This window comes from Rutidosis leptorrhynchoides, unplaced genomic scaffold, assembly GCF_046630445.1.
Source record: "Rutidosis leptorrhynchoides isolate AG116_Rl617_1_P2 unplaced genomic scaffold, CSIRO_AGI_Rlap_v1 contig325, whole genome shotgun sequence".
NCBI classification, from domain to species: domain Eukaryota; kingdom Viridiplantae; phylum Streptophyta; class Magnoliopsida; order Asterales; family Asteraceae; genus Rutidosis; species Rutidosis leptorrhynchoides.
This window is the reverse complement of record NW_027266566.1, coordinates 33,835-57,267: the sequence shown is the minus strand read 5'-3', so window position 1 is coordinate 57,267 and position 23,433 is coordinate 33,835. Positions and strand designations below refer to the sequence as shown.

The following is a 23,433-nucleotide window of genomic DNA, read 5'->3' as shown; positions in this document are numbered from 1 at the left end:
TGGGAAAAATACTAAATAGTATAGTACCCAACTTTATTTCACTTTTTGATATATTAATTTGATATTGTTCGTGAGTCAATTTATGTAGATCTTTGTTGATTAGCACAGGAATTGTAACGGTAACCTGTTGTTAGGTAACTTGTTAGTTTAATAGTTATTCGTGTGGACTCTTATTTTAGAGGTTGTGGGATCGATTTTAAGTACGTAACTTTTAGAAATTATTTGGGATGAGAGAGAATTATGTCTTTTTGTATAATCCAAAAATATTGAATCAAAAAATGAATTAAACGGCTGCGAAGTCAACTTTAGATGAATAAATTGTATTAACCGTATGAAAAAAGATTTATGTAGATTATACAATCATAATGAACTAAAATAATTGATGTGAATTATATATTTTAAAACTTATAGTTTTAAAGTGAAAACTGAAGAATTATTGATCAAAATATCATGAATTCGAAGAGTGGATTTGGGGATAGATTATACTAACCTACTTGGTATATCATAAAATTTTGTTCTACACTACTAGCTAGCAAACGCACCAATAGGAATTGAACACAAGTTCTTACTCATTGACATTGGCACACAATTTAAGATTGTATCAGCAGGCGGGGACTATAACAGCTGAGTAAACCTGAGTACTCGATCTTTGACTTGAACGATGGCGGAGCCAACTCAAAATCACCCACCATATGATCTTATCATATTGGGAGCTTCTGGCTTCACCGGAAAGTACGTCGTCAAAGAGGCACTCAAATTCTTCAACCACCCTCCTCTCAACTCCTTCGCTCTCGCCGGCCGGAATTCCACTAAGTTGTCCGACACTCTCCGATGGGCTGCCCACCCCAATCCTCCGCCTCCAATCCCCATCCTCTCCGCCGACACCACCGATCCTTCCTCCCTCCGCCGCCTCTGCTCCGAGACCAAACTCATCCTTAACTGCGTCGGCCCCTTCCGCCTCCATGGCGATCCCGTCGTTGCCGCCTGCGCCGAGACCGGGTAGTTAATCCATCATTTATTATCTCCAATTGTTTAAATTAAAAACTTATTTGTAGTGTATTTGTGAATTCGTCATTCATTTGTACTGCTACTTTCTCATTTCGAGGTGTGATTACTTGGATATATGTGGTGAACCAGAGTTTATGGAGAGGATGGAAGCAAATTACCATGAAAAAGCTTTGGAGAAGGGTGCTTTGGTAATTTCTGCTTGTGGGTTTGATTCTATACCGGCGGAATTAGGGTTGATGTTCAACTCCAGGCAATGGGAAGCTCCAACAGTGCCCAACAATGTTGAGGCTTACCTAAGCTTGGAATCTGACAAGAGGATTGTTGGAAATTTCGGGACTTATGAATCTGCTGTTTTGGGCGTTGCCAATATGAGCAAACTGCAAGAGCTGAGACGATCACGGCCCAAAAGAGCAAGACCTGTGGTGAGAAAGTTTTCATTTTTATTATTCTTAGGTGAATTACTGAGCTTATAATCATGTGCAAATTACAAAAGCTTAATGGATTTGGTAAACTCGTCCTTTTATTCACTATCAGATTTCGACTGCTTTTACTAAATTCAACTCATTGTGAAGCTTACATGGTAGCTTGCTGTACCAGAATGTCTAAAAAACTTCTTTTTATACAGATGTCGCATAAAATGGAAAGTTGTCTCTTGACAGATTGGATTATTTTGTTGTCATCTCTCGATATTCCTGAATGCGCCCATTTTTATGAGTTTATTTGCAGTAAAAGCTTGATGCTGAACTTTCCTGATTGAGTAGATAAAGTTTTCTTCAAAAAAGAGTCTTCTAGCATTGTTTGTTTATGCCATTGTCCAAGTTTCTTCATACATGCAGATTCCTGGTCCTCCTCCCGCCAAAGGACCAACTATTGAACACCAGAAGGACATAAACCTTTGGGCTGTGAGGCTGCCTTCGGCAGATTCTATCGTAGTCCGACGAACACTTGCGACTTTGGCTGAGAACCCCCATGGTCTTCAAGGGATGAATGAGAGTGCCGAGTGGAGAGAAACGAGAGAAGCCTTTTGGTCGGCATTCAAGCCTGCTCATTTTGGAGTAAAAATTGGTACCAAATCCGTGTTCGGCATCTTCCGGATCATCATGGTTGGGGTTTTCATGGGAGTAATGGGAAGAACTGGTTTAGGAAGATGGCTACTCTTAAAATTCCCTTCCCTTTTCAGCCTTGGATGGTTTAAGAAGAAGGGTCCCACAGAGGAGGAGGTAAGAAGCGCTTCCTTCAAGATGTGGTTTGTGGGGCATGGTTTTAGCGACAGTAGTAGTCTCGTCCCACAACAGAAACCAAACATGGAAATAGTTACACGAGTTATGGGACCTGAGATCGGTTACTTGACTACTCCAATAATACTAGTACAGAGTGCTCTCATTGTTTTGAGCCAACGCGAAAATCTACCAAAAGGAGGGGTTTTCCCACCTGGGATTGTATTTGGCCCGACAGATCTCCAACAACGGCTTCAAGAGAATGGAATGTCTTTCGATGTCGTAAGCAAAAAGACACTCTCTGGTTAACTGCCAAAGACTTTTCTCTGCTGCATCACATTTCCCAAGCTGTTAAACAATGCTTGTTTGCTTTTATATTGTTTGTTTGTAGGATTTCAAAAATAATTCTCACATGGAAAATTGCTGATTTGAAATGGATTGCTCTCATGAAAATTACTGAGTTGTGTACAATTATATTTGTCAGTTCGAAAAGGGCCCTTTTTAAATGATCTGATTTTGATCGTAATTGCTTAATCCTACGCGTAACTGCAATGGCAGCATAATCGGCTATTTCGTGACTACTATTCTGATACGGAGGGAGGGAGTTGAGCAGTGTTCTAAGTTTCTAACTGTTACTTAGAATTCAAGAAATTGTAAGTAGTAAGTACACACAAGATTTGTACATATGAGATGAAAGAGTGTGAGTGAAGTCACCAAACTTTTTTAGATCCCAGAAGGAAGGTAACTTCTTCCCAAAGTCTAACACATCCAACAGTAGCCATCCCAACAACACTTGGACTACAAGCTGCAAGACTCCAATAACCATTCCTAATTTCCTCATCCAATTGTCCTTTCTCCCAACCACAATATCCATCAAAGAACTTGAAATCCCCAACCTCGACAACATTCCTCTTAACCATCTCCGCTGCACAGCCGACACTCTCTTTCGTTCCGTAGTGCAATCCTTTCATCACAGGATCGAACACCCCGCTCCCTTCCACGCCATTGTCGCTGCCTTTCGGGTTCAACAGAAAGACGGCCTCCTCCAGTGGGCCCCCGAAAAACAATGGCCTGTCGGAAAAAGTGCCAGAGACATCTAGTTTCGCCGTCGATTTCATCTCCTTGATCGACATCAGGGAAGGCCTGTTCAGTATGATCCCATTTGGGCCCATCGGTCCGGTAGACAGGAGCAACACCACCGTCCGTTCGAAAATGTGGACCCCATCTAGCTTTTCGGTTGCGATTAGCAAGCAACCTCTTTCCGGATGGTGAATGGCGTGGGCCCATTTCTCGCCGAGAATTATCGTTGGCGATGATGATAGTGTAGATTCAGGCCTTGATATTCTTTCTGCTGCCACTAATCTTGCTCTTAGTTCCCGCCAATCGCCACGAATTACCGGTTTGCTGTCATCGTCCAAAGGAGAAGAAGACGATCCCAGATTGCAACCTGATACATACATAGAATTTGAGTCAACGCATCATTCTAAAGGTCAACCAGTTAGATTGATTTAGATACTTACATGTGATTGTAGAAGGAAGAACAACTCTTTGACTAGAAATCTTCTTGGGCTGGGAAAATATTCTACTTTTCGAAGAGGGAACAAGCTCAATGGAGTTGGTGAATGATGATCTACAAGTGAAAAAACAAGCTTCCATGATCTAACAGTGTTTTTTAGGGTTTGAGATTTTGTATTTGACAATTCCGGATTTAGACTTAAACATATATAGTGAATTGAGTTTCAATATGAACCACATACAGAGCTCAACCACCCAGCCATGGAAGAATGTTGTCCAGACATGAGCATGGGCCAATGGATATTGAGACACACGTGGCAGAAAAGGAGAAAGCATATGTCCCACTTAGAAGCTGATCTAAGATCTCTATTGGATAACTACATTTACTACTATCCTTTTTTGGAGGATGATGTGTCTTTCTTCTAGCCAGTTGTTAGTACCATATACTGTTATTTGTCATTAATTTGTTTGAATGTAAGTGACGTGTCATATTTCTTTCCAGTTATTTTGTGGATTGAATAGAAGGAACAAGTATACACACCACCAGGTGACAAATTTCGCTGCCAATATTTTTGTGGATGAGACACAAGATATGGTTAAATGACATAAAAAGAGTAGCAACTCGGAAATGATGAAGCTACCTTCGGATAGACTTCCTTTATGCCATTGTCAATGCCTTGGCTAATTTTTGAATGAAAACTTGCAATTTTTACATCCATGGGTATTGAAACATTTGACGATAATTAGTCCATCGTGATCGACTCATGATCCATTTGGAATCTCCAACTTTAGGACTTGAATAATCATTTATTAAGATGTTATTCACCGAAGAAAACTGATATCGATAGCAAAAGTATGTTTCTTTGATTACAAGTAAGTTTAGATTTCAGAGTTATGAGACCTGTGGCTTCATCTGTACACTCTAAAACGCACACATCAGATATGAACTTGAACAAAAACCAGTCTGACAAACAAAGATTCGCTTCTAGGATCTTTTATAACAAGCCTAGAGTTCAATATATTTCGGGTCATCATTGGATACTTTATACTTCTAGTAAAACTTATAGTAGAACCTAAGCATGCAGTAGACCGATAATCACATCATGTAAACAAAGCTGTTTTTCCGACAAGGACTCAAAACTTTTGTAAGGAAACTCAGGCATGTTCAAAGCGTCAATTTTCATGTCTCTAAGAAACATAAAAATGATCATTGTTGGGTTTAAAATCTGAGATCGGAAGAAGTAACAGGATGCTGAAGAAACTAACGAAAGAGAAAAATACATTGCCAAGGAGTATGCAATTTATTGATATTGCAGTCTAGAAGCCCTGGTGGTGTAAAAAAGGCCGGGTGGGAGAACTTGAAGGCAAACTAAATATGTTGACAAATCCAGACACATGAACAATGTATAAGATTAAGAATCATCAAGGGACATAAAAATATATGAAAAACCAAATTTTCGAAAGCCATCCCACATTAGATGGGGCTGGGGAGAAAAGACATGTATATCAATAGTGTTCAGACTTCAGTGTTACGAGAACTATAGCTTCATCTCTCAATCGATACTCTAAGACTTACTCCATGATTCATATTATGCACTCATCAGTCCCAAAAACACTGATTTTTGCTTACGATCTTGTAAGGATAATAAGATAGACAGCAACAAAAATGAGAAAAATGAATTTGCACACAAGAGACAGAAAATTACCACCTCCATAGTAACTATGCCTATATGCACAACCTAAATATTGTCAAATGACAATCTAACCCTGTACTCTAACCAACATGTTATGACCTTATTTCTTAAAATCCCGATATGAGCCACAATGGAGATTTAACTTTTTCTACTTAAGACACAAGGAAATGATTCAGTTCCAGAAAAAAAGGATTACTAATCCTTAACTTTTCGAGGAACGAAATACTTAAATGTTTCACAAAACCATACATGAATCAGAATAAAGATGCAACCATTTCACAAATCAACTACTAAAATCTCAAAAAATCACAATTATGTGTATAGACAGAAGCAGGAAATAAAATATGTTAGATAAATATTGATACATGAACTCCACATATATAAAGCAAATGCTTTAAGTCATTATAAAGATCGACAAATACAATACCACAAAGTAGTAGCACCACTTGTTCAAACATAATACGGTAATCCAATCCATCCATTGTCATAAACGAAATTACAACGTTAAAAACATTCATCATCTGCTTTTAAGGATAATTCGACGATGAAATCTATACACAGTTCTCAAATTCACTTACTTTCCGCAGGTGGGATCGTAACATAGCCCATCTTCTTGGGAGATTCAACATCAGCATCATCAGATTCCGAGTCCGAATCAAATTGATCGGCGTGCAGGTATTCGTACCTGTGAGCGAATAAAGTCCAGACCAAGTACATTGTCGAGGCAGCGACAGCTCCACAACCGACGCCGAAAAGCAGAGCTACGACGACGCTGAGAATATCCTTGGTGCGATCACGGAGAGAAGTAAAATCCTGCGACGAGAACAATTCAAAAGGATTATTTTGGCGTTTTTCGTAGAGTGCCTGCTGTCGATGTCTTTCTTCCTGGAGACGTTGTTGGCGGAGGATCTCGAGCTCGTGGGGGAATCGGAGACGGCGTTCAACGAAGATCTCGAAGGTATCGTCGCCGTTGGGGTTCTTGAAGTCGGAGAAGACGGTGAGGGATCCGAAAGGAAGCGGTTTAAGGAGGAGGAAATTGTGAGAGTTGGGGTTAGGGTTTTGATTGCGGTTGTTGTTGACGACGGTGGAGAAGGAATAGGTAGAGATGAAGAACGCTCCTCCTCTGCAAGGCCTAGCGGTGGCGGAAATTGAGAGGATTCCGATGAGAATGGTCAGGGAGAGGACGAGAGGATGACGAATTGACGACGACGACGCCATTGACGAGAAAAGCTTTGAGAGATTTTGCGTTATGCTGAAAAACTGGAAGATAATAATATCAATTGCGTTTCGAACGATTTGTTAAAAGGGCCAGTCGAAGTGGGCCCCACATTGGACCTAAAATGGTAAATATTACTCTTTCCGTCTCAAATGAGATATTAATTTAAGAAATTTCACACAAATTAATAAAACATGTTATTTAGTTAATTTTTCAACACAATTGTGATTGTATGGACTTAAAAATCCTCATGAAAATATGTGAATGAAATTGGTGAGAAAGAGGATATAAAGACATGAGGATAAAGATGATGAAGATAGTGAAAGTATAAAGAAAAAATATAATTAATATTTCTTAAATTTATTAAAATTTATATTTAATTTAAAAATAAAAAATTATTTTTATATTAACCTCTAATTTAAAATGAATGAAATATTATTTGAAAATAAATTAAGAGTAAAGATATTTTTATGAGAGATATTATGTGTGTCAATTGATTATATCAATTTTTAATTTTATTTAAATTTATATGATTAATAATTATATTGTATATAGATTTTCACTCATAATTTATATATATAATTTTGTAAAAATAATATTTTCCGTAAATTAATTCCATGATTGAACAACTAGACTTTTTTTTGAAAAATAGATTGATTTTCACGAAGATCACATTTCCTTCTAAATAACAATAACAATAATAATAGTTTTTCCATCTTCAAAATTGTTTTTTGAAGGATGTAATCAAAATTATATACATTTTTTTTTTTTTGGATCCTGGTGATGGGGAAATAATTACCCTACTTCTATTTTTGCCTTTGGGAAAGATTGAAGTTTTACCTCTTATTTGAGTTAAATTTACTTTTGTTTGAATGAAATTAAAAAATCAAAATTACCATTGACGTCTATAAGTAAAACCATAGGAAAATTTTGGTAGAGGGCAAGATTTGCACTGACTGAAGTGGAATTAGGTGTCTCACAATGATTTAGGCTTTTTAGTTTTTATTTAAATTGGTTCTGTTAAATGAAACGTTTTTTCAAGAAATTCTCTCATAAAATAAAAATTTTTAACGCATCATCAGTTAGGTATATATGTTAGTAATCTACAAATATACTTTTTTAAAAATTCTAAGAATTTTGACCGTACATATAACTGACAAAAAAGGTGATTCGACTGCATGGAAAAAGTTTCTGCCTAATTTTTTTGGGTTTTTTGCTGGGCTTCTCAGCCCACATTCATTGGTCTTAGAAGTTAGAATCTTGGAGTTAGCCTGTTAGCAAAATGCATCTACAAGTAGATGATTGTTACAAAGTTCCTAGAAGTTAGAACAATATTTGGTCCCGGCATAAGTGAAGCTGAAAAATTAGCGTTTCCATGGAAAATGTTGACCGAAAATATTTACAAATTACCTTTCAACTTAATACGAGGATTCATATATAACCGACGATATCTGATGGAATTATGATCGATTGTTGTTGTTGATAAATGCGAGTCTTTAGTAAATTTTTATTGCTCATCCAACAAGTAGTAATATCGGCTATAGGGTTGGCAATGGATCGGATCGGATATTCCTTTAATTTTTTTCGATCCGATTCGAAAAAAATTTGGACGCTATTATCCGATCCGATCCGCGGATCCGATCCGGATTTCAAAAAAATAAATTTAAAATTTAAAAATTTAATTATTTTTTACATTATTTTTAATTAAATTGACTAAAAATATACTTTATTTAATGTGTTGTCTGTATTGTGGTTTGGATTTATTATTAAAATAATAATATTAATGATATTATATTTATATTAATATAATAATATATCCGCGGGGCTTTTCGATCCGGTGGATCGGATCGGATCAGATATCCGCAAATCGGATCTAAATTACGAATCCTAATTGGCTAGCTACGGAGGGTGTTTGCCAAAACAAAATTGTAATTGTAAGCTTCTAGTCAAGGTTTTTGAATTTGTAATATCACAAATTTCAGAGATGGATATTCAAAAAAAAAAGTTTCAGAGATGTAACCAAAAATAAATTTGGAAACTTTGACAGAAATTTCTAAGAGAAAACAAACTTCATTCAAATAAATAAAAAATATCTCTGTTTTTTCATTAGCAGCAAATATTACAACATACTAACATTTTTTCTTACTAATCATTTTTGGGTAACTAGTTAAAATTTTATTAACTAATAAAATGTATAAAATTTAATACTAAAAGAATAGCGGTGCAACAAAAGATTATCGGTGCAACAAATTGCACTTTCTCACTTCCACCAATCTACCCATCCTGCCAAACTCTATTTCTTTCTATACATGAAAGACATAGTAATTGTATTCTTTACGGAATTAACTACCCTGAGACCATTATAAACCTCTCTCCTAAAATATTAAGGGCAAAATTTAGATGTTGGATTTTGTGTGCTTGTGATGTTGGTCTTTTTTAGGAATATATAGATTTTAGATCGATTTGTGCGTTCATTAGATTTTAATTTGATTCGGATATGGAAGTTGTCGATACATACATTGTTTTAGATAGATAATAGGGTGATTTAGAATAGAGAGAGATGGATATTTAAGGAGAGACATAATTTAGTTTATTTTCATTTAATTATTTAAAATAATTATGCCAACTCATTATCCTATAGGATTGAAATTGTACACATGTTAAATTTTGATTTGAATATTAAGAATGAAATGTAAAGTCATACAAGAATTTCTCGTACAGGTGTTGTTATTCCTTCTCTTAATCACTAATTCGAAATAAGTACAGTCCTATATTCATAAACAAAACAAAAAAGTACAGTCCTAATAACTAATCCATCTTAGTTAAGTCCAATTATAATTAGGTCGACTGTTTTTTATTTATTGAAAAGGCTTTAGAACCATATTAATTAAGTTGTAATCCGAACCATGAAAATTTATGATGAGATCATTCAACACGTAATAGTTTAGGCTAGGGCTTTGTTCAATAGGTTCACTTTTCAGAGATGAAATCAACAATAAAGAAAATTGTAACTATGAAAGAAACTTGTAATTAGGAAAAACAAAGTTCATCAAACATCAATAAAAATTCTCTGGTTTTACATAAACTTCATCAGGTGCGCTATATATTATAATATACTAATTACATTGAAAAATTTGCATCTATTTTGGGACGAAGGTTATATTAATCAACATTTTCAAGATCCATACTTAAAACAAGCTAGCTTGCCAATTAAACTAATTAACTCTTGAAATCGTTCAACTTCCTTCTCTTTCTTTGCGAGAGTATCTCGGTGGATAAGTCTTGTCTGCAATTTGGACACGAATTATTCAAGTGAAGCCACTTTGTAATGCATTCTTTGTGGAAGATGTGATCACAAGGCATTAATGTCGCCTCCAAGTAAATCGGCAATTGCTCTAAACAAACAGAACATTCATGAACTCCTTCTTGATCAATTTGAACAACCTCTAAACTATCTATAATTTCCTGACTTGTTGCCGGTTCCATAGAATTCTCAATTATGAAATTGTCAATATCTTCCACTTCAAATTCTTCCTCCACTTCAAAGTCGTCACCATCATATTCGTTCGCCTCCATCGCGTCATCGTCATCGTCGCTGTCGCTAACGATTTCACCGTCGCTTTCATGAAAAAAATCGGTTTCACCATTTTCATTGTAAATTTCAGTACTTTCACCGGATGATGTGGTTTCATCATTGTAAATACTATCGATTTGTTCACCTTGTTCATCATCGCGAATATTATTGTTCATTGTCGATACGAAAATATCAGGATCGCTAAGTTCAGCAACTATGTCCATCTCTAAGGCTTGCTTATCCTTGTTATCTTCATCAGCGACCATCCTACGAGCTTCTTCCAAGATATCTCGTACCAAACCCGAGTGAAGACAAGACTCACGTGGGAGCTTTGCTTGTGATAGAATCGACAAGACTTCTTCCTCGTTGTTCATCAACTTGTCATATTCCACATAATGCTCATAATTCCATTCATCAACAATTTCACCATCAAAGTCGTATTCTACGTCCTCGTGATTTGGTCCGACTTGAGCCTCGATATTGAGAAGGAACATAACCCTATTGTTGATGTTATGTTGTTCAAATCTTTTGAAATCTGTCACTTGTCCAGGTTGTCCTTCCGTTATTGTATGCAAAAAGACGACACGCTTAGCCATGTTTGCAACTTAGCCAAGAAATCAGAGAACACGATTATACTACAAAGTACAAAGTGTATTTGTTTTTTTTCCCCCTGATTTTCGATCAAACTTATAAGCATTTATTCCTAAACAAAATTCCAATACATTCTATTTCTCTATTCTTATTTTTTCTAATAAAATGGGTATATATAATAAAAGATAAAGCTTAAGATCTTGTCATAATACTGTAAGACTGCAAAAATAACATTGTAAGACTGCAGACAAATCAATATAGAGTCTTTAAAATGTATCCTACTGGAAACGGTGATCAAGCTCAACAACTATTTTGCCAAATATTTCGAACTCTTCAAGTCTGTCCTTGGAAGAATTTTTGGAGGGAGTAGTTGGTATAACCTAAATTATACCGATAAACTCATAGTCATTGAAAATAAAAAAAAAAAAAAAAAAAAAAAAGTGAAGTGAAGTGAAGTGAAGTCATTATATGTTTTATTCTAATGGCTGAAAGAATTTTCCCGGTGGATTTAGTGAAGAAGGAAAAAAAAAATGTAATATTTGTAAAGTGACCAAGGATAAATGATTTAAATTAGAAAAAATTTGTGTAGGACTTAAATTTAGGTCATGTGAAATTTGCTCATGTGCAAAATGTGTTACTTTTTCCCGCTCGTCATTTTATTCAAAACTTGTTATTAGTAATATTGAAAAACTATATATAGTGTGTAACAGTGTAATGTGCTATGTTATTTGCAATTTGTTACTATTATATAGGTATAGGTATTATATTTCGGCAGGATATATATGTTGGTGATGGGAAAGTGGTCAACTTCAGTTTTAAGAACCACAACGACAATACAAATAACTAATCCACCTAAGTTAAATCCAATTATAATTAAGTTGAGTGTTTTTTTTATTTCTTTCATATCAAATTAGATATAAATTTAGACATATTTTTTAATCCTAAAATATATTTAAATTTGACAAGTTTAAGGAAAAAAAACATGTTCTTCCCATTTTATTCGCCATCAACTTTTTCAATACATTTTAACATTATATATTCATTATTCATATATTAATGATTATTAAGATTATATTTGTCAAATTACTACTTTCATCCCTATTTCTTTAATTTTATATAAAAACTCAAATATTTATTAAAAAGGCTTTAGACCCATCTTAATTAAGTCGTAATCCGAACCATGAAAAGTTATGATGAAATCATTCAACAAGTAGTAGTTTAGGCTAGGAGTAATAACTAGGTTTCAGAGATGAAATCAACAATTAATAAAAAATAAAATTGTAACTATGAAAGAAACTTGTAATTAGGAAAAACATTCATCAAATATTAATTAAAATCCCTAGTTTTACATAAACTTTGCATCACCTGCAATTACACTATTATTCAACATCCTCAGGTAGCAATAATTAAAGTAATTAACTCCTGATATCATTCAACTTCCTTCTCTTTCTTTGCGAGAGCATCTCGGTGGATAATTCTAGTCTGCAATTTGGACAAGAGTTATTCAAATGAAGCCACTTTGTAATGCATTCCTTGTGGAAGACGTGATCACAAGGCAATGATGTTGCCTCCAAGTCGATCGGCAAATCCTCAAAACAAACAAAATAATCATGAACTCCTCCTTGATCAATTTGAAGAATCTCTAAACTATCTATAATCTCTTGACTTGTCGCCGGTACCATATGATCATTCTCGATTTCGTCTTCATCTTCCCCCACTTCAAAGTCGTCACTGCTGTCATCATCGTGAATATTAATGTTGCTCGTCGTGGATACGACAATACCCGGATCGCACATCTCAACAACTATGTTCATCTGTAAGGCTTTCTTATCCTTGTTATTTTCATCATCGATCATCCTATGAGCTTCTTCCAAGATTTCGCGTGCCAAACCTGAGTCAAGACAAGACTCACGAGAGATCTTTGCTTGTGATAGAATCGACAAGACTTCTTCCTCGCCGTTCAACAACTTGTCAGATTCCACATAATGCTCATAATTCCATTCATCAACAGGTGGAAGATCAAATTCGTATATTTCCTCCTCGCTATCTGATCCGACACAAGCCTCGATCTTGAGAAGAAACATAACCCTATTGTTGATGTTATGTTGTTCAAATCTTTTGAAATCTGTCCTTTGTCCATCATATATCTTATAGTTAAAGACGAAACGTCTAGACGACATGTTTGCAACTTTTTTTTATCAGCCAAGAAATCAAAGAACAAGATTATACTAAGAAGTGTATGATTTTTTATTTTTTTTTCCTTTCTTTTCGATCGATCAAAACTTATAAGGGTTTCAATACTTATATATAGTTGCGTACATCTGATTCCTAATCCTAATTGGTATATGAAAATACAATTTACGAGTTTTTCTAGAAGTCGGTTATAATATATATTTATATATTTTTTTAATAAAGTTTATTAATTTGTTAAATTAAAACTACGATCTCATTCTAATTGTTGTGAAATAAATAAGTGGATGCCAAGATGTTTAACCTCTCTTACCCACTAAGTAAATATGTGTGCTGACCAAATAATTGTTTGCTGGCTAAGTTGAGTGGTAATCACTCAAAAATCAAAATCCTTCCTATGAATATTATATCGGACTTTGTAAATTAATTAATTGCGATTATGCATCAGATGTAAATCCGATAATCATGATTATAAATTAATAATACAAAAGCTTAATAGCATATTCAGGAAAAAAAAAAAAAAAAAAGCTTAATAGCTGTAGTTTCAAAAGCTTAACGGGACGTATAGATGTCAGTGCCACGTATGCAACGTTGACGTCTGCTGAACGTATGGGACCCATTTGATAGGCGGAATGAGTGTATTGGATGTGAATCTTTAGAGGATGAAAGTTTGGGACCTGGTTAGCAAAGTATCTAAAGTTTAGTGACCTCCAGTGTCATTATCCTTTTCTAAAAAGAAGTCAAAGGAGCCGATGAAGGTCAGTCAAAGAAAGTCAAATCCAAAAACGATGAAAGAAAGAATATTCCTTGTCTGATTGAAATGAATTCTTAGTGAAGAAGGAATTCGAAAAAGAGTTTCTTCTTCTTCTTCTTCCCTGTCGTTTCTCCAGTTTCCAACTACTGGTTCAGAGTAGAATGGGGCTGCTCTCTAATAAGGTATCGAGAGATGAACTCAAGCGTGGAGATCACATTTACTCTTGAAGACAAGCCTACATTTATCCCCATCACGGTTACTTTTCTCTCTTTCTCTCAATCTCAATTTCATTGTGGTGTATCTTCATTTTGTGTTGGATGGCTAATTGATGTAATTTGGCTGCTACCCACTATTGTACTTTATCGGTTTTAGACTTGCAATCTCTTGTTCATCAGTTGAACCAGTTCCCGTTAGTTTGTTTATGGGATCCGCCGATCACTTCTGCTTGTATATACATTTGAATTTGTATATGGTGTTCATTTTATGTGTCTATTGATAAATGCTGCTGATTTAAGTTGACGTGCCGAATCATTTTGTGTAAGCTCTATTGATTGTGGGTTTTAGAATATTGTTTGAGTTATCCTGCTGCTTTTGTTTCGTGAGCTTCTCTGTAGTTTAGTGAACCAAAGTCTAGCACACTTGCATATTTATGTGTTTTTGCTGAAGGTGAGCACACGTAGATATAAGAGTTTAGATTAGATATAAAAATATTAAGTTTTTGCAATCAATGGGGATAATTCTTTTTATCAAGTCGTAACTGTGGATCAATCTGACAATTCCTGTTAATCTTTTCTAGAAAACTGTATCTACAAAATAGCTGTACTTGAACTGCAACTTGTTGAGTAATGTTTAGCTAATTAGTGTTTACTACATCCTCAATGAAGAACTTTGACAGCTATGATTGTTTTGAATTTGCAAACATAGTTCTAAAGAATTCTGCTCTTTTACCAGCAGATTGTATATGCTTTGGCGAACATTATTACCTTCATTTAAAACTTGATCTGACAGCTCTATCAAGATCTTCTTGTTCGGATGTATACCTTTTGTAAAATTTGCTCATTTCTTTTAATTCCTTTTGGCACAAGGTTTAGCTCTTTTGTGCTAGTGTCAAAACATTAATTTTTTGCAATGTGCTCATAATTTTTTCACAAAGTGGTCATTTTTTAGTAGTTTCCTGTGGAATCTGAAGAAATCATATAATAATTGCCTTCAACTGATCCTTATGCGTTATACTTTTTACAGCAATATATGTTGGTGATGGGAAAGTGGTCCACTTCACTCGGGGAGGAGGCCTAGAAATCGGCACCGGAACAGTCTTAGACCATGTAATTCTGAGCTCTGCACCCCCTCATTCTGATGTTCCATGTCCACAGTGTGGAGATCAATCAAATCTCGATGGCGTCATCTGTTCTTGCATCGACTGCTTCCTTCAAGGTGGCGACCTTTACCTTTTCAGGTACAACGTCTCGCCAGCACTCTTTCTTGCCAAACCTCGAGGTGGGACTCGCCGCCTCCGATCCAATAGAAGACATCCTCCACCGTGCTTCGGTCCTTCTCGAAAATGGTTTCGGCACCTACAACATTTTCAAGAACAACTGCGAGGATTTTGCGATTTATTGTAAAACCGGTCTTCTCGTGATGACGACTATCAGTGTGGGTTGAAGTGGGCAAGCTGCGTCGGTCTTCGCTGGTGTCGTTACCTTAATTTCTTCGCCTCTTCGATTTTTGACGACGAGCTTTCCTGGACTGACTGTTGTTGGATGTGGGGTGTATTGTGTTGGCCGATTCATTACCGATATCGGGGTGAGAGCTGATGTGGCAAAAGTTCCGGTTGAGCCTCTTGTTGCTCGGTTTGTTCCAAGCACTTCTGCTGTTGTTAGGGAGAAGGAAAATTAGAGACCGAGGAGACGTGGTTTAAGGATCATAATTATGAATTAAGTATTGAAACTTTGTGTGTTGTTTGTACTGGGATGAAACTTGGGAAATTTGTATACGGTGGATGTTTCTAATTGGAAGCTTTGAGACTTGATTATTATCATGACTACTACATATATAGTCTCCCATTTGAAAGTCTCTCGTGTTCATATGATCATATTTGATTTGAGTCCTTCCAAAATAAATAATCAATTTCTTTTAATTTGCTGAAACATGGATACATGTAATACTCGGAATCCCACCGGATCGCCGGTTAAGCGAACATTTAAGAACGGAGTTTATTCAGAGCTGGAGAGGACGATGAGGTGCATGACAACGAAAGAGGTTATTATGATTGTTGAACAAGCTGTGGACAAGGAGGTGTTAGCCCTTGCCGAGGCGGAAGTTGTGCTGATGGAGGCTCAGGAAGAAAAAGCCATATAGCAGAAGTAGCGGAGGAGGCACTGATCATGATGCTCTCTAAAGTCTCAATTAGCTAGCAGGGTTGAGAGTGAGAGGGACCATATTGAGTTCATTACTTAAAGTTTAGGGGTTTCAAATTTAATCGAAAACAATAGGGTAATCGAAATAATAGTTTAAAACATGATGCACCAAACTTATGGGTTTGGACTCTAGTCTCTTTCTTCGACATATCTTAAACTCTTTAATTGATTTTATCAATTAGGAACATAGTTATCAAAGACATGACATTCAATAAGTTGGAAATGATATCACCCCCAAGATAACAAGAGTAAGCTAACTGAAATCCAATCTAAATTACAAATGAAACATTGTCTTGCTAATTGATAATGAGCTCCGATAATCAAGTTTACGCAAACAGATAAAAATTTATTACTTGAATCGACTCAAGCTAAGGCCAACAACCATTATATATATGATCTAATAGAAAGGAGCCCTGACTGGTTTTCCCTTTCTATTTCTTTGTCTTCTGTTTGTCGCCTCAATGATGGCACCGGGTACCGGAACCGGAACCGGTGGCTCTTCTATGTTTGCAACCGGATTAATGACTTCTACATTATTATTAGCAATACCATTAACAGCCATTTGATCTCCTCCAAAAGATATTACCTACACCATACATGAATATTGTTTGATCATTCAGCGATTTTAATTCATTTCTATAATGTTTATTTTGATAGAAAAATATATCATTAATGAATTAATATAAAAGAATATCATTATGAATTAGCAGTATCAACTTTACCTTGCAGGAAATACAGCAGAAACTGAATAAATAGGGATCCATTAGTCTTCTCTTGCAAGTCTTGCAGCAAATTTCCTCTGGAGTTTGTATCGAGCCATTAGAAGGCAATGGATGGAGAGATACGACAAGATTCTTGTTGCACCTGTATGGCTGAAACAAATGTATAACATAAATAATTAAAATTCCCAAGTTATCAACAAAAAGGAAAAGAAATACAAAAAACAAAACAAAAAATTTCACACATGAATAAATACTATAGAGGTTACATTAACTTGATTTAAATCGATATAATTAAGATACCTGGATTTGTGAGCAGTCGAAGTATTTCTCCATTGTGCTTAAGGAAACCACATTCTTATAAACATGTCTATATATTTTCAAGAGCTCATGGTTCTCATGAGTTTCGGAAACCTTACAATACTTGCAACATGAAGTGTCACAAGTCAGACAATACAGATTCTTAGGCAGGAGATGAGAAGAACAAGAGTCGAAGAAAATAAGTCCTAATAGAACATTAATCCAATCGACCGGTCCTCTTCTACGCTCACAATTAACTTCTTGGTCACCCTGTAAAATCAAATTATAAATTTTGAAATGTATTTAATTCTGCTAAAAAAAATTGAGTGTAATAATTTTGGAGAGATGGAGTAATTATAAAAAATAAATAATTTAGGATTTATTTATATATATTTTTTAAAATTTTAAAAGTTAAAGTGTACTTAAGTGTGAGCTATTCGCCACTTGAGATGCCACACAACAGATTTTGATTTGTTAATTGCATTAACTAGGATACATAAGAAAAAAATAACATAATCATGTTATAGAGATCAATTTCATCTCATATATTAAATTTTATAATTTTTATTTTAATAAATAAATAAGGTTTATTGACCTAAAATTAAAGTTTAAAAGACTTATTGACACGTGATTTAGGTGTCTAACATTTAACACATAGAACTGACACGTGTTAAATTTTAGGTGGTTTTTTTTGTCATATTAAATTTACATATGACAAAAATAACATCGTAAGTGATGGGGACCAATTTAATTTTATATAATAAACGTTTGAAATTGTCAGACTTTAATGTGAAATTTAACGATTTTTTAATAAAAAAACGATACCGTAGAGACCACGAATATAAATTTGGCAAATAAAAATGCTAAACGACCGAAATGTACAACTAACGATAAACAACCGAAATGTGCGAATTTATAACAATCACTCAAAACTGACCAATGTCCCAACAGTTCTCCACTTTGTCAACAAGAACGCCACACTATACTAAATATACTTACCGAGGATATTTATATTTGTACAATTGTGCAATGTATATTTGTAGATTTTTAATATATATATATATCATTTGCCTTAGAGATTAACTAAAATTTCCAATAAAAAAGATTATCAAGAAATCCTTTCGATCACATTACAAAGAGATTGAAACTTCCATACCATACCTGTAGTATAACGTTTGAAGAGGATGGATCCATATTATATCCTTGTTGATGAGGATTTTTTATCCTACAAGAGTAATTGAAGAATTATTTAATGATTTTTAGGAGAAGAAGAGAGGAAAAAAAAGAAAATTTTGGGAGGATCGCGGTCATTGTCATTCTTTGACGATGTCAAAGATATAAAGATATACCTGATGAAAAGCTATGTTTATACAGAACTAAGAGATTACTTTTTTAATCTGTGATTTTTTTCTTTTCTGACAGATCTTATAACGAGGATTGAAATATTTTGAGAAGTCACACTTAATGAATGAAGTCGATGATTACGAGATATGAAAAAAATATTTAATATCCTTTTCTTAAAAAATATAATCTTTTTTCCTATATCTATAACAATTCCTTGAAATGTTGTGTTAAATGTTACATAGCAATAATCCTCCTTCTATGATTAATAACTCTTTCACATAGTTCCAAATATGAATATTTAATATCTATCTTCGTAATGATTTCCTTTTATATCTTTTTATTTTATTTTAAAGAAAGCATTTTTAAATTATTATGTTTTTAATTTGCCTGAAAAATATATGAATATAAAAGATACACGTGACAAATGTGAAACACTTTGAAGAGTACTTGTTTTTAAATCAATAAAGTTGATAAGTTTGATATTAATTTTTTTAGTATCTATATTGATTCCATAATTATTTAATGGCGAATTTGTTTTCTTTAAATACCAAATACAAAAATATTAAATTCATCGAATCTATATATATTGTGGCAAGTAAAAGCCATATTTATATATAGAGAGATTTTTAATTTGAATTGTCAAAATTTATCTTAAAAGATGACTAACTAATAAAAATTTGCTATATTACCTAGATTTATCCTCATATTTGACCATTTTCATGATAATCACCTTATATATTTTATACAGTTTGGGAGTCCTCAAGTTTTAAAAATTCAGGCTTGACAGTCCTAACGACGGAAAACATAAGAGAAAACATGATATGGTTTAAAAATAATTAATCAACAGAAGACCAATTACTAATTTTACCCCATGTCGAACAACGCCACCTCTGTTATCCACCACATCCGCCTCCTAAACTCATCGTCAAGAGAAGCCGGAAAGTACGTTGTGGCTTCGAATGCCCAGGGGATGGTTATAAATGACATGAAACAAAGAAGCCCGGCCGATGAATAATGGCACTAAAAGTCTAAAACCCTATTAAATTGTGTCTGCTTTAAAACATTTCGACTTTAGCATAAAAGTTTTTAGGAGTATTTATTTAGTATTTGAAGTATGTGTTAATAAGTACTTATAAGTTGTTCAAGCCTTACTATACAGAATTAAAGTACTTCAGGCTTTAGCTTTAATGTTGAATAAATTTAAGTGGATATTTGTTTAATTGTTCATTTTTCTAATTATATATGCATAGTCATATCTCAAAATAGAACATTTTTTTTTTCTTTTTTTATGTTCTGCTGATTATATAAATGGACAAATAGTCCCCATTCGAATGAACATCATATCAAATTCCAGACCAAAAATACAATGACCACACAATAAGAACATAAACAAACACAATCCTATACACTCCTTGCAATTTATCAAACACCTAGCGGTCGAGATATTCCTTTAAAACTATGGCAAACACCAATATATCCACTTCAACCATATTTAGCTTTATTGCGGCCTATTTATCATTTTTTTCGAATATAATAATATTAAAAATATATAATAGTAGTCATTATTGAGAGAGTAAAAAAGAAATACAGAACGTAAATTTATATATAAGTAACCGTTTTTTTTTAAGATTATAAGTAACCGTTTTAATGATGATTAGGGGGTTAAATTTTGTTTTTTAGGGATGTAATTAAGCAAATTTAGGTATAATGGATTTCATATTATTTAGTGTAATATTGATTTAATTTTCACGACTCGCTAGGCATAACACATCATATATAGCATTTAGAAATTGTCCTTATGATACTTCTTGTGAAACAATTAAAGGAAATAGTAAGGACCATGCAATGTATTTGGATTATAATTTGTCATTATTGACATACAATTTCAACTGATGATACCAAGAAAAGGAAAGAAGCGGTTTTGATTATATATTGCACCATTTTTTCTTCACTAGCGTTGAAAAGTCAAAAGTTAATTAATTAAAGCTTTGGCTGATAATTGTTATAATAAGTCGATGACTTTGGAGATGATCAGTCAAATTTCTCCCTAGGGAAATTTCCTAGCTAATGATACATTTTATAAACGCTGGAAGTCCTATGAATAACGAATAAAGTAAAGTTTCTTGTGAGAAGAAGTTACAAGTTTAACTATGAGTATAGATCGAAAGAAGCTTCTATAATGTCGATATAGGTGGCCTTTATATATTGGAGCAAATCAAGAAAATCACACAACCATTGTGTAACACAGGGGTTTTGTAGTCTCTTTAGAGGCTTACTACACAGGGTACCATAGTCTATTTCTAAGTTTCAGTTTGAGAACTGGTTAGCTGAAAATTTATTTGGTTTGTTTTTCTCTTTATATTACAGAGATAGGATCCGAACATTGAAGAAAAAGCAAAGGTCTTAATCTCATTAATTCTGGTGTAATTTTAAAAGACGCAATTTATTCGAAAGTAGTCTCCGAAGTAAAAATATTTCTTCAAAACATTTAATTTTTTTTTTTCTTTCTATGCATGTCTGTTGTTGGTTTCTTCATTAAAATCTTACACTCTTTTGTTATTTTCGGTTTTGACATTAGAGTCTTTCACTCTTTTATTGTTTCGGTTTTGTCCTTGTACGTATCACAAAAGATTTCAATACTCGTGTAATGATTATACTATTTTCATTTCAAAATAAATATAAATTTTTATATGTAATTTGTGTTTTTTTTAAGACGAAAATTGTATATATCATGATAGTAAATAAGGGATTGGTGTCTCTCCGAGACGTAGGAATTCGTTAATACTCTTGAGTTTGAAGTGGACAAGTAATTTTTATTTTTATTTTGTCATTCTTGTTATTTTATTAAGGGACTTATTCCACATCTTTATGACAATTAAACTTATAAAGATTGCTGGAGTTGGCGACCTAACACTTCTATTAAATCTCCCCATACCTATAAAGAATTATAATCTATAAAGATATAATGTAATGATATTATTTTGATAGGAATTAAGAATTTGAGATTTGATGCATTAATATTGATGTGCTTATATGATTGCACCACAAAGATTATACTTTATAATCAGTGACGGACCCTCAACGAAAACATATATAACGTATGCTAAGTAAAATCATATAATATCAAAAATATTATTCTTACTGAACTTTTATAGTTTGTCATTAAAAAATAACAAATATTGAATTACATAATTAAATAATGAAGAATGGTCGTATAAAATTATCTTAAAAATTAAAAATTATTCAACAATAAAAAGTAAAAATTAGTATATATATATATATTTAATTTTCTATATCAAGATCCGTCGTTATCTATAACTGCAGTTCTTTAAGATCTATAGAGATGAAATGTGTATCAAACTTAACATTAATGTATCATTTTAATTCAGTAGCGATGAGATAGACATCCGAAATGAATAATGTGTTCTATATGAAACAATGAGAAAATCTCATAAATTGCAATGGAAATAGTACTGTAATATTGTATTTATTTACAAGAAGCTAAACAAAACTTTATTATACACCAAGTAAATATGAAAATAATAATAATAATAATAATAAGATGGAGGAAAAAATCTCATAAATATTTATTCCTCCTCATCTAAGGGTGGAAAAAAAATAGATCGATATCGCCATTCATGTATATATAGTAGCTAGATAAATAAATGAGAATAGTAAATTATAAGCTAAAGCTAAAATCGCAGTCACTACTTTGTATAGTAATCGGATTATTGACAGACAAATCATCGACCGTTAACTTGCACTTAACCTTAAATTTGACCTCCATTAGTTTCAGTGCACCAAGTTTGACCCTCACCGGCTGCTTCACTTTAAGATCTAACGGAATACTCCCCGTTTGTTGCTCCGTTTGAACCAAAGAACTGAGCAACCCACTGGCATCTTCCGTGATTTCCCCGGTCAAAGGAATATTCAACACCGTCGTGTTTTTATGCCCTTGATAAAACTTCGGCAACGACCCTTGACATAATTTTGTATCGTTATACCATCCACTTATATGACTACCGTCTTCGTAATAAATTCCGATCTTCTTGTTCGGATTCTCTGCCGTGATCGTCACGTTAAAGACAGCGAATAAGCTAGAGTCGTTCCTGAGATCGAGTTCGGAGACGGAAAGTTTGTCGACGGTGTATTTCGGCAATTTCGGCTGGAATACGAGGTATAGGATTCCGATAACTGCTGCGATTACGATGATAAGAGCTAAAAGGATAGAGAATGTCCAGCAGAAGCATCTACAACATAGGCTATGACGACGTTTCCTCTTTGGTCGAATAATTACGGGTAGGGGTTGCTGGATTGGCTGATGAACGGTGTCGTTTTGGTCGGATTTCGAAGCGCCTCGTAATAGAGGAGCGGAAGGTGACGTTTGTGACGGTGGCGGGTTTGGTTGATGTTGCGGTGGAGGTGACTCGACGTCGTGGATTGGATGGATTCTCTGTTGATCAGCCATCCTAAGAGAAAAAATAGAGAATTATGAATGTGCAATTCAAAGACGACTCGGGAGGTTTTAAAATTTGCTTCTCGAATTATAAAGTGTATACTTTTTCTTCCCTTTATAATTTATATATTACTCCTGTTTGAATGCCTAGTGCATGTTATTAAATTAATAATTTGGGATTGACTTTTTTTTTTGAAGATGTTTTTGGGATTGACTTGTTACCAAAAACTATATTTACTAAAACTTTAGAAGAAACATGTGTGGTCTTTTTTTTTTTCGTGATTAATTAATTTAATTCAAATCGAAATCTTTTGTTCACATAAATCTAGAAAGAGTAGTTATAATTAAAAGCGTTCATGTCAAAAATCAACCAAGATTCGAACTAATTTTAAACAGTTTATCATGGAAAAATATATTATATATATTTTTTAGTATTTT

At 34.0% G+C, this 23,433-nt stretch overlaps 4 protein-coding genes and 1 pseudogene across 4 annotated transcripts; 2 read left to right on the top strand and 3 right to left on the bottom strand.

Moving 5' to 3' along the window:
• Window positions 1-661: 661 nt before the first annotated feature.
• On the top strand, window positions 662-2,534 carry LOC139882914 (probable mitochondrial saccharopine dehydrogenase-like oxidoreductase At5g39410). Its single transcript, XM_071867163.1, has 3 exons — window positions 662-999; window positions 1,106-1,430; window positions 1,845-2,534. The coding sequence occupies exons 1-3, from the start codon at window positions 662-664 to the stop codon at window positions 2,532-2,534; spliced, it is 1,353 nt and encodes a 450-aa protein (XP_071723264.1).
• A 401-nt stretch (window positions 2,535-2,935) lies between these two features.
• Window positions 2,936-6,151, bottom strand: LOC139882913 (uncharacterized). The gene is made up of 2 exons (XM_071867162.1): window positions 6,013-6,151; window positions 2,936-3,672 (listed from the first exon to the last, which is right to left on the bottom strand). The coding sequence occupies exons 1-2, from the start codon at window positions 6,149-6,151 to the stop codon at window positions 2,936-2,938; spliced, it is 876 nt and encodes a 291-aa protein (XP_071723263.1).
• A 7,769-nt stretch (window positions 6,152-13,920) lies between these two features.
• LOC139882912 (protein LEAD-SENSITIVE 1-like) lies at window positions 13,921-15,655 on the top strand (annotated as a pseudogene).
• Window positions 15,656-16,573: 918 nt separating this feature from the next.
• On the bottom strand, window positions 16,574-17,231 carry LOC139882911 (uncharacterized). Its single transcript, XM_071867161.1, has 3 exons — window positions 17,199-17,231; window positions 16,899-17,048; window positions 16,574-16,762 (listed from the first exon to the last, which is right to left on the bottom strand). Exons 1-3 carry the CDS (start codon window positions 17,229-17,231, stop codon window positions 16,574-16,576), a joined length of 372 nt encoding a protein of 123 aa, XP_071723262.1.
• Window positions 17,232-22,218: 4,987 nt separating this feature from the next.
• LOC139882908 (NDR1/HIN1-like protein 6) lies at window positions 22,219-23,007 on the bottom strand. The gene has a single exon (XM_071867157.1). It carries the CDS (start codon window positions 23,005-23,007, stop codon window positions 22,219-22,221), a length of 789 nt encoding a protein of 262 aa, XP_071723258.1.
• Window positions 23,008-23,433: the final 426 nt, after the last annotated feature.

Coding starts and splice junctions, on each gene's coding strand:
- LOC139882913 (XM_071867162.1), bottom strand. CDS start 6,151: ATGTACTTGGTCTGGACTTTATTCGCTCACAGGTACGAATACCTGCAC. Junction 3,673..6,012: donor TACGATCCCACCTGCGGAAA/GTAAGTGAATTT, acceptor TGTATGTATCAG/GTTGCAATCTGGGATCGTCT.
- LOC139882914 (XM_071867163.1), top strand. CDS start 662: ATGGCGGAGCCAACTCAAAATCACCCACCATATGATCTTATCATATTG. Junction 1,000..1,105: donor GCCGCCTGCGCCGAGACCGG/GTAGTTAATCCA, acceptor TCTCATTTCGAG/GTGTGATTACTTGGATATAT. Junction 1,431..1,844: donor CCAAAAGAGCAAGACCTGTG/GTGAGAAAGTTT, acceptor TCATACATGCAG/ATTCCTGGTCCTCCTCCCGC.
- LOC139882908 (XM_071867157.1), bottom strand. CDS start 23,007: ATGGCTGATCAACAGAGAATCCATCCAATCCACGACGTCGAGTCACCT.
- LOC139882911 (XM_071867161.1), bottom strand. CDS start 17,231: ATGGAGAAATACTTCGACTGCTCACAAATCCAG. Junction 17,049..17,198: donor TCGACTGCTCACAAATCCAG/GTATCTTAATTA, acceptor CATTTGTTTCAG/CCATACAGGTGCAACAAGAA. Junction 16,763..16,898: donor TCTGCTGTATTTCCTGCAAG/GTAAAGTTGATA, acceptor TGTATGGTGTAG/GTAATATCTTTTGGAGGAGA.